General features: G+C 41.6%; 1 protein-coding gene across 7 annotated transcripts in view; it reads right to left on the bottom strand.

The window, feature by feature from the left end:
* Positions 1-445: 445 nt before the first annotated feature.
* The window catches only part of klhl13 (kelch-like family member 13), a 212,759-nt gene continuing 201,968 nt past the window's right edge, over positions 446-11,236 (bottom strand). For all 7 annotated transcript variants that reach the window (XM_059977420.1, XM_059977417.1, XM_059977416.1 and 4 more), the window contains one exon: positions 446-1,736. In XM_059977420.1, the coding sequence (XP_059833403.1) occupies positions 1,249-1,736 (488 nt within the window). In that variant the 3' untranslated portion in view covers positions 446-1,248. The remainder of the gene's footprint in view (positions 1,737-11,236) is intronic.

Below are 11,236 nucleotides of genomic sequence, written 5' to 3'. Positions count from 1 at the left end.
GGTTTTAAAAAGCTTTACAGCATTTCTCTGCTTGAGATAACCTATTAGGTCAATCAGTGCTCTGCCAATGAGGCCAATGATCTTTGTGGTGAGCGTTTCTTTAAGCTTGGTTTAGTACAGTATATCAAAATAAAAATGGGAAGATTTTAAGATCTATCTGTACGCCCATTAAAAGTGAAAGCACAACACATATTAACTTACTGTGTTCATGTAATGCTATCCCAACTTTAACAAAAATAAAACATAAGTATCTTATGACCAAAAGAATACAAGAACTTGTATGAATCATCTCAATACAAAACATTAATTCCTTCAGCATTCTGACTGTAGTGCATTGCTCTTCTCACTTACTGTCAGAACATTCCTTTAAAAACAGACAATGACTTTAAAGACAAAAGAGGCAAACATAAGTTGTTTTGGAAAGGATGCAATTTATACATTATGATGACCTGATGAATTCAATTAAACTTTTATTGAAGAAAAAACTTTTGAGCATCATAGTTCATGTTGACTGAGCTGCAGCAGCTCTCCTATTGTTACCACAAAGTGGGTTAAATAACTTCATCAAACAAGGTGTACAGGCGTAGCAGGTTAGTGGCCTGTACAGCAAACGAGGAGTAGGCTGGAGCTGACCAGAGTTAAATTAAACTGGGCCACTCTTCAAATTCAGCAGGTGAAATGATGGTAGCACAAATACTGCACACTGGAATCAAACAGAGTTCTGTTCAACTGAAGATACCAAAAAGAGTTTTGCTTAGCAACTTCAAATAGGTTGGGCAACTGATTAATCAAAGTCAGTATTTTAATGGGAAACAGCAACATGAGGGGGTTTCTTCCCACATCTATATGTACTGTATTAAATTAGTTCTTACGTTTTGAACCCCATGGTAATGAATATGCATGTAGAGGTTAATTATTTGACTATTTTAAATGAGAGGAAGACCCTCTGTAATGGAACTCTCTAAGGGAAAAAGAACACACTGTATAACAGTTATATCATTGAACATTTCAGACAGAGTTCAATCCTGGACATATATATTTTGTTATGTCTCTCCTGTAACTGGCAGACAACCGATGCCGACAGTACTGCACAAATAACTCGATCTACTGTTTCTGTAATTACACTCAGGTCACCGCCTACCATAGTTACTACTGAGCAAAATAGGCAGAAAATCTTTGATATTAATTATGATGCAGTGCAAATAAGTTCTTTGTAAAAGCTGACATTAGAGCAGTTGTGTCCTTTTTCTATGGTGCAGATAGAGGTGATTCTCGGGAAGGTGACCCAGTATTCTCATCTGGTGGAAAGACTGTAAGAGTGCATGCTCTGATTCCTCCCAATGACTCAGGGAGATCAAAGACCTTCTGCCATTCATCTTTCTCAGGATCGTACTTCTGAACTATCTCCACCATGCAGCGGTTGTTCCAGGAATACCCTCCCACCACGTAGATCTTGTTTTCAAAGACTGCCACACCTACATCACTTTGCCCTCGCAACATGGCTGCGATTGGGGTCCAGTGGTCCAAGGCAGGGGTGTAGAACTCACAGCTCAAGACATCATCGTAATCACTGGTTCCTCTGAAGTGATTCCCCCCAATGACATAAAGTCGATCTCCAACTGTGCACATGCAATGCAATCCCCGAACAGTGGTCATGGGAGCTTTCTGAGTCCATTTGTCTGTGTCAGGATCAAAGCACATGAGTTCTTTTTGAAAGGTATCATGGGTAATCCCACCTGTGGAACAAGAACATTTAGAAGCAATTAGAAGGTTTCTTTTGTAAAGTTCCCTCACCACTACCAAGAAAATAAGAGAGCAATTCCAAAAATTATCCTCTATTTTGAGAAGCAGCAATATATAAAATAAATACCAAATTATTCACAGGAGCATTGTCCAACAAAGAAATTGATGTAAAGCTTTCTTATATAAAAATTAGGCCAGATTACCAACAGATAGTCAAAGAACTTGATTTTAGGTAGTATAATAAAAAGAGGAAGAGAGATTTTGGAAAACAAAATAGAGATGGAGGAGACTGAGGAACAGAACTATGGAGGGATTTGAAAATTAGGGCAAGAATTCTAAGATCAACGCTTGGCCTAATAGGGAACTTGCTTAAATCAGCAAACTCAATGTTTGGATGTGAGTAACAAGGTGGCAAACTTAGAAAGACACAAGAGTGAATCTGCAGATGTTGGAAATAAATAAAAACACAAAATGCTGGCAAAACTCAGCAGGTCAGACAGCATCTATGGGAGGAGGTAGTAACGACGTTTCGGGCCGAAACTCTTCATCAGGAATGAAGTAACATAGGATGGTAGAGAGGGGATAAGAAGTGGGGGAAGGGATGAAGTAGAGAGTTGGGAAGTGATAGGCTGAAGGGAAATGGGCTAGGGGAAAGGTGGAGAATTATGGGAAATAAAAGAGAAAGAAAGGTAGGGCTGGGGGGGAGATTGTAGTGAGGGGGGAAAAAAGAGAGAGAAAGAGAACCAGACTAAAATAATAGATAGGGATGGGGGTAAGGGGGGGGGGGGCAGGGGTATCAACGGAGGTCTGTGAGTTGGATGTTCATGCCAATCTGCGGTGGGTCTCCCCAATGTATAAATGGCCACATCGGGAGCACCGGATGCAGTAATCACCCCAGTATATCGTCCACTATCAACTCTGCCCTCCATTGTGTCTCCCGTATTTCACGCACCTCTGCCCTCACCCCATCCCCCCACCAGCCCACCAGGGATAGGGTCCCCCTGGTCCTCACCTATCACCCTATCAGCCTATAGATCCAACATATAATCCGCCGTAACTTCCGCCACCTCCTACATGATCCCACCACCAGCCACGTCTTCCCCTCCCATCCACTCTTGGCTTTCCGCAGGGATTGCTCCCTACGCAACTCCCTTGTCCGTTCATCCCCCCCATTGACCATTCACTCATCCCTGCAAACAGAAGAAGTGCTATACCTGCCCCCACACTTCTTCCCTCACCACCACCCCAGGCCCCAGACAGTCCTTTTAAGTGAGGCACCACTTCACCTGCGAGTCAACTGGGGTGATATACTGCATCCGGTGCTCCCAATGTGGCTATTTATACATTGGGGAGACCTGCCGCAGACTGGGAGACCGTTTCACCGAACACCAGCGCTCAGTCCTCAAGCAGTGGCGGGATCTCTCTATGGCCATACACTTCAACTCCACAGACCACTCCCACTCCGATATGTCTGTCCATGGCCTCCTCTACCGTCAAGATGAGGCCACACGCAGGTCAATGGAGCAATACCTTATCTCCCGCCTAGGTAGCCTTCTGCCTGCCGGCATGAACATTCAACTCACAGACCTCTGTTGATAGCCCTACCCCCCCCCCCCCTTACCCCCATCCCTATCTATTATTTTAGTCTGGTTCTTTTTCTCTCTTTTCTCCCCCTTCACTATAATCTCCCCCCAGCCCTACCTTTCTTTCTCTTTTATTTCCATAATGCTCTACCTTTGCCCTAGCCCATTTTCCTCCAGCCTATCACTTCCCAGCTCTCTACTTCATCCCTCCCCCCACTTCTTATCCCCTCTCCACCATCCCATGTTACTTCACTCCTGATGAAGGGTTTTGGCCCGAAACGTCGTCACTACCTCTTCCCATAGATACTGTCTGGCCTGCTGAGTTCTGCCAGCATTTTGTGTTTTTAAGTTTAGAAAGAGTAGGTCACAGGAAACCAATCACAAATGCATTGGAACGTCAAAATGATAACAAGACTTTGAAGGGGGACTTCAACTAAGGATAGGAGGAGATGGAATTAGAAAATGTTGGAGTGTAAAAGGGCAGCTTTAATGATTTGTAGCATTACAATATCCTAAACTCAATACAAGCTCAAATAAGATCCAGGCGACAAAATTGAAAGTGTGAATGAATCAATACGTTTTCTCAATGAAAAGACAATAAATATTAAAACACAGCCAAAATGAATGGGCTATGTTATTTAGCATTTGGCCCACCATTCAAAAAGATCATTGTATTTTCATTATCTGCATGCCTTTATTCCATAATTCTGAACATCACTGCTTACCAAACGTCAATCAAGATTAACAACAAGTGTTCAATTAACCTGCGCTAAACAACTGTCTAAGGGAAAGAACTCTGGACCGCCACTACTGTCTGTGCCCTCCTTACTGAGGATCCCCTGATCAAGGGATATTTTGTCTTTGCATTCACCAAATGAAATCCTTTAATCATTTTAAGACAAAAAATCCACAATTTAGCCCTTTTTATAATTCCTGGTAACCTGCATTTTTATTATTTATTGAGATATAAAGTGGAATAAGCTCTTCCAGCCCTAGTTGCCCAACAACCCTCGACTTGGCCCCAGCCTGATCATGGGACAATTTACAATGACCTATTAACCTACTAACCAGTACATCTATGGACTGTGGGAGGAAACTGGAGTGCCCGGAGAAAACGCATGCATTCCATGGGGAATGACATGGGAATTGAACTCTGAACTCCAAAAGTGTTGTGCTAACTATGCTGCCATGGCACCCATCAAGTATCTGCAGTGTCAGGATATTTAATGAACTTTCAATTAATATCCTGACACTGCAGGATCCTTGAATGTAGATGTGTTGCATTTATTTTTTTCCTTTAGGGCAGAGATTAATTCAATTTAAGATTAAAGCCATGAGGTTGGCAATATTTATGATCTCTATGGAATATAACAGCAAATAAGAGATGTAGTTCATGAAGGACAGGAGTAGGGATGGTGACATTTTCAGGAAGAACACAGCAGTGAAAAGAAGAACGTGACAGTATTTGTAAAGCGTGTGAACTCTGGGATAATTTAGGGTTTCACTGTGAATTAAGGTTCACCAAAATACAAAGATGAAAGAGGTGACGATTTACTGATGATTCACAGGCAATGCCAGAACAATAATCTCCGATGAATTTAGCTAATCAGAGATCAGAGCCAAACGTTATGTGGATTTTCTAGTGTAGTCTGTTTTGTCATATGCTTTTGTGATATCATTCTGGAGGAACGTTGTCTCATTTTTTAACTGCATTGCATTTGTGGTTTCTAAATGACAATAAACTGAATCTGAATCAACCTGAATACAGTTAACAAACACAATCGAAGTAGAAAAATAAAGAAATAGGAATAAAGATTGGCATTAATTTAATGTCTTTTAGGTTCTCCCAAGGTGCTCTATATTCAATGAAGTACTCTTGAAATCCAGTAACTATCAATATTTAGAAATCATGCAGATTTCCTCGTGTTAACCAGTTTGGTTTACAAGATTCTATAAACAGCAGTGAAATAGATGAAAAGTCTATTTGCTCTCAAGGTACTGTGGCTGGGTTTGACTTTCCAAGCAAAAATGCTAATTTCCCCTCTTAGTTTGTTATTTTCTTCGCAATAATTTCTTTATTTCATTGTTAGCCATTTTTATTTGGATCATCCACTCAGTCATTTTTTTCTGTGATGATACTGGATTTGCTGACTGTGAAGTTCTAAACTCAAATACCTAAGCACTATCAGATATAGATAGCCATGAGCACACTCACTAAAGGGGGGGGGGGGGGGGTAATACTGTAAACTACCTATTCTTCAAAAACTACACTTCCTTGTTGATCTTCCATGACAAGAATAGCTGCCAAAGCCTACTATTTGAGTGGCGAAACCCGCTCTCCTTACCAAGAAGATACTTCCAGCTAACAAAGTAGTTTAAACACAGTTCATTTATTTTTAGTGATACACGCTTTTTCAGCCAGACAAAGCTCTTAAAAACATATTTAAAATTCACTGAGGGTATTCGATCATAAAAATAACATTTCTAGATTACAAACAAATTAAAACAGGATTTCCAAAATACAGGTACAATTCCTATAGGCTAAAGACAAAACAACGATGCAGATAAATGAAATGCAGATGATGTCCGTGTCGCAAAAATCAAAGCTTGAGGAGTGGATTCTCGTCACTGTCTATCATACTTCTTGATGTTCTTTAAGCATTCCTAATAAGCCTGAACTGGTCCTTACATACATATGGGTTTCCTGCAACTTGGGTAATTTCACATGTACATATTCCTCAGATACAATTTTTACACATATGATCTAAAAGCTTCTTGGAAACACAGTTCCCAGGTACCTACAATGAATACTATGAAGCCAACTTCCCTGAATACATAAACCTTCCAATTTATTTGTGGACCGTCATTTGCTATGCTAAGTTATATTATCCATTTGGTCTGCAAGCTTCCTGGAATTAAATAACTTAGCCAGCATTGTCTGTTTATAACAAGCCAAATTAAATAACTCGTTGTCTTATACTGCACCTCTTGAGAAGTCAGTCCAGGTGCTATGAACCAATATCCTGCTTTCTATAAACAATGTGTCTGTTAGCACAGCTGCTCTTCCAACTTCAAACTGATTATTGCTTGCTATTTACATTAAAAACTAAAGACTGCTCCCTTTTATGACAAGAAGCTAAGCAAAGAATTTTAGTTCAAAGTTTATCTAGTATTTTCCTTTGTAGAGGACAATAACTAGGAGACACAAGCAGGAATATTAATGAGGGGAAAATCATTCAAGGAATGGTTAAAGGTCTGGATCTTACTGTGCAATGAAGAATTGAGGTAGAAATGTTGAACATATTTAAAAAGAACCAGGAGGATCACTTAACATGTCATAATATTCAAGGCTATTGACTGCTTTGATTCTTCTTTCTGACCACCTTCCTCCCCCATTTCCAATCCTGTTGGCCCTGATTAACACCAAATGCCAGTTATTCCTGATCATTCCAATGCCATTTGCTGAGCTGTCTCCGATTGTTTCTCCATCCTTCCTCTAATAACACTGTCAGTATGACTCCAACTCTTTCAATCTTAATTACCAGTCTTTTGCCCACCTCTGATCCTGTCACCAAGCACTGGTATTTTCACCATAACCATAACTAACATTACCATATAAAACTTTAAATGAAATATTACAATAAATTATATTAATCAGAACTTTTTACAGGAACTTAGTTATTGTTCGTATAAATTTATTATAATACATAGCAATTCATAATCATTATTATACCTCCCCCTACACCTGCAATGTCCCCACTACTGTTGGCATTTTGTCCTTATGCTCTGATCCTTCAGTGACCCCACAAGAAAGCATCAGATTTCCACCAATACTCCCATCATCTGGTCACACCAGTACCTCCCCTGCATGCCCGATCTCTGCACAAGTGCAAATGTCTCTACCTCATCCCTATAATCCCACACCAAGTATGGATCTCTTCCCCATCCCTCTGTTCCTCCCATCAAGTGTTCATCAATGTCACCATCCCTCTAATCCTACCACATTCAAGTTTATTGTCTTTTGACTTCACATATACAACAAAACAATGGTCCTCCAGCCACAATGCACCCACAAAACACTTAACTTGCACAGCACATCACCAAAGTATTCCCATAACTAAGTTAATAAAATATAATTGAAAATGCATGCAGCACAGGTAAACAGTATACAATAAACAGCATGCTGTCCTAATGTTGAGATCTCAATGGTGGTAGGGTATTCATGAGTCTCACAGCCTGAGGGAAGAAGCTGTTGCTCAGTTTGGCAGCCCTAGTGCTGATGCTTCTGTACCTCTTTCCAGATGGCAGTGGATCAAAGAGATTGTGGGACAGGTGGTGGAGACTCTGAACAATACTTTTGGTCCTTCGTCTGCAACGCTCCTGGTAAATGTCACAAATAGGAGGGAGGGAGATTCCAATGATCCTCTGTAGGATCTTGCGATCCGATGACTTGCAGCTTCTGTCCCACACAATGATACAGCCAGACAGGACACTTTCAATGGTGTTCCCGAAGAAAGTTGTCAGAATAGGGGTGGGGAGTCTTGCATGCTTCAATCTCCTCAGAAAATGTAGAAACTACTATGACTTCTTGACTATTGAGAAGTATTGTGGTTAGATCAGGCATGGGCAAACTACGGCCTGCGGGCCATATGCGGCCCGTTAAGCTTTTTAATCCGGCCCGCAGAACTTGATGAAATTATATTAATAAACCTTGTTAACGTTTTTTCCCCGCAATTCTGGCGTTTTCCCAATAGATGACGCACTCTATATACATTTGTGGCAACCCATTTCCTGGCACATCCGAACCGGCTCACAATTAGCCAGCGTTCCGGCTAAGGGAGATAGCCTGTGGGGATTTGCGAGCACAGAGCTTTGGAGCCTCTGCGCAGGGGGGCAGGTTGAGGGAGCCTTAAAAGTGAGGCTGGGGATTTCAAATAAAGTTTTTTTCTTCGACTGCAGTTACCGACTCCGTGTCGTAATTTTAGCGCTGCATGTAGCACACCGCTACACATTGACCTTTGTTGAGGTGCAGCGTATTACTCCACATTTGCGCTTTACTCTTTGTTCGGCTCGACCTATTTGTGTGAACAGGCGTTCAGCATCATGAACATCAACAAAGCCAGCCACAGATCCAAGTTAACTGACCAACACCTCAGATCCATCCTGAGAATCGCCACAACAAAACTAAATCCAGTCTTTGATGCGCTGGCTAAAAAGGGAGACCAACAACACTGTTCCCACTGAAATTAAAAATAAGTTTCTTCGTTGTGTTATGTAAAAAATGCATTTGAAAATTTTTTTTCAATAAGCCTTACATGTTACATGTCATTTCTGTTAAGTGATGGACATGAGTAGTGCGCAGGTGCACGTACGTTCTCGAAATAAAAAAATGCGCTCCAGATTAAATAATGCGCTCCGCATACTGGCGTGCTCTCACTGTTCTGTCATTGTGCGGGTCATTGTTGAGTTTTGGCACAGGGGACAATTGAATAAGAAGGAGCAGGACAAGTAGACCTGCATCTCCTACCGTTTTTGAAATAAAGACAGTCAGGAGGAGAGTGATGATGATAATATCTTGAAGGATAACAGAATTTTCAGTGCTTTAAAATAATAACTGTTACTATTAAAAAAGCTATATTTTATTCATTTAATTTTCAGTGTTTTAAAAGTCATTTCAATAAATAGCTAAATACCATGGGACTTCAAAGACAGATATTTTGTTGTAATGCATTTGTTCATTTTCAATTGAAATTAAAGCCCATGTTTTCTACATATCCCATGATATTTTATTTTCTCTTATGAGGTGTATTACCAAAACACTCCGTCCATCTGCTCCCGGTCCGGCCCCCCTGTCAAATTTTAGAACCCTTTGTGGCCCACAAGTCAAAAAGTTTGCCCACCCCTGGGTTAGACTGTTGTTTATGTGCACACCAAGGAACTTTGTGCTTTTCTCTCTCTCCGCAGCAAAGCCATTGATTTTCTTCGGCAGTTTAACGGGGCACGACTGCGCAAGTGCGTGTAAGTCGGACCGTGAGGCAGCAGGAGTATTTAAAGAGAACAGTAGACTGAGCGGGTGACGGAGTAGAGGGGGACAGAGTAGGAAGGCTTTGTCTCGAGAAGCTTCGGTGAGCAGAGGCTGAGGACGAGCTTCGCTCCAAGTGAGGTAAAGCCGGGTAAGTTCCTTTAAAAGGAGAAAGTTTGAAAAGTTGAGGCAAGTATTGGGTAGGTCATGGCAGCTGAGATTGGCTCTGTGGTTTGTTCATCCTGCAGCATGTGGGAAATCAGGGATACTTCCAGTGTCCCTGACAACTATGTGTGCAGGAAGTGTGTCCAGCTGCAGCTTCTGGCTGACTGCATTGAGCGTCTGGAGCTGCAATTGGATTCATACTGGAGCATCCGCGATGCTGAGAAAGTCGTGAATAGCACATTCAGTGAGTTGGTCACACAGGCAGAAAGGGAAGGGGTGGCCACTAGACAGCATAGAAGTAGGCAGGTAGTGAAGGAGTCCCCTGAGGTAATCTCCCTCCTAAACAGATATACTGTTTTGGATACTGTTGGGGGAGATATCTCATCAGGGGAAGGCAGCAGCAGCCAAGTTCATGGCACCATGGGTGGCTCTGTAGCACAGGAGGGAAGGAAAAGGAGTGGGAGAGCTATAGTGATAGGGGATTCAATTGTAAGGGGAATAGATAGGCGTTTCTGTGGCCGCAAATGAGACTCCAGGATGGTATGTTGCCTCCCTGGTGCAAGGATCAAGGATGTCTCTGAGCGGTTGCAGGACATTCTGGAATGGAAGGGTGAACAGCTAGTGGTCGTGGTGCACATTGGCACCAACGATAATAGCAGTTCTAATGTTAAAGCAATGCAGTAGGTTTCTGAATTCAATTTTATGTATTCCATGGTTCTGATTAGCAGTCATTGCGTTTCTTTTCACTTACACTTCACCCTAAATAGATATGCACATGTACATAACAAAAAATGCACTGAATTGAAAGTAATGCATTCAGCTGAAAAGAGTGTAGTATTGAATTCTCCTCAAAAGTACTCTGTGCTAACTTGACGTAAATCCTTTCAAGTTACTTTCTATATGATTTAAAGTAGTCTGCAGCCATTTTTATGAGTGTGCTACTTAAGTTGGTGAAGTTACTCAAAGCAATATCACGAATTGCACATAATAGAACTTCAGATGTTCAAAGCTATATACACTTACATTTTCACTTACACTTCACAATATAGGCAAAAAAATGTGATGAGGTCCTACAAGGTGAATTTAGGGAGTTAGGAGATAAACTAAAAAGTAGGACCACAAAGGTAATAATTTCTGGAATACTACCAGTGCCACGTGCTAGTCAGAGTAGAAATAGGATGATATTTCAGATGAATACGTGGCTTGAAAAATGGTGCAAGGGGGAGGGATTCAAATTTCTGGGACATTGGAACCAGTTCTGGGGGAGGTGGGACCGGTATGAACAGGACGGTCTGCACCTGGGCTGGACTGGAACCAATGTCCCAGGGGGAGCATTTGCTACTGCTGTTCAGGAGGATTTAAACTAATGTGGCAGGGGGATGGGAACAAGTGCAGAGAGACAGAGGGGTGTAAAATGAGGGTAGAAGCAAAAAGTAGTAAGGTGAAAAGTAAAAATGGCAGGCAGGCAAATCCAGGGCAAAAAGCAAAAAGGGCTACTTTTCAACATAATTGTATAAGGGTTAAGAGTGTTGTAAAAACAAGCCTGAAGGCTTTGTGTGACAATGCGAGGAGCATTCATAACAAGGTGGATGAATTGAATGTGAGATTATGCGGGCAGTGGGCGAATCAGCCCTCTTGTGCTTTTTGATCTCGTCACTTGAGATTCAGTTTCACGCGACCCTGCCACTTTGATCTGGCCCATGCCTTCATTAACCAGGTCCAA

This window comes from Hypanus sabinus, chromosome 8, assembly GCF_030144855.1.
Source record: "Hypanus sabinus isolate sHypSab1 chromosome 8, sHypSab1.hap1, whole genome shotgun sequence".
Classification (NCBI taxonomy): Eukaryota; Metazoa; Chordata; class Chondrichthyes; order Myliobatiformes; family Dasyatidae; genus Hypanus; species Hypanus sabinus.
Note: the sequence above shows the minus strand (reverse complement) of the source record. Positions and strands in the feature narration are given on the sequence as shown.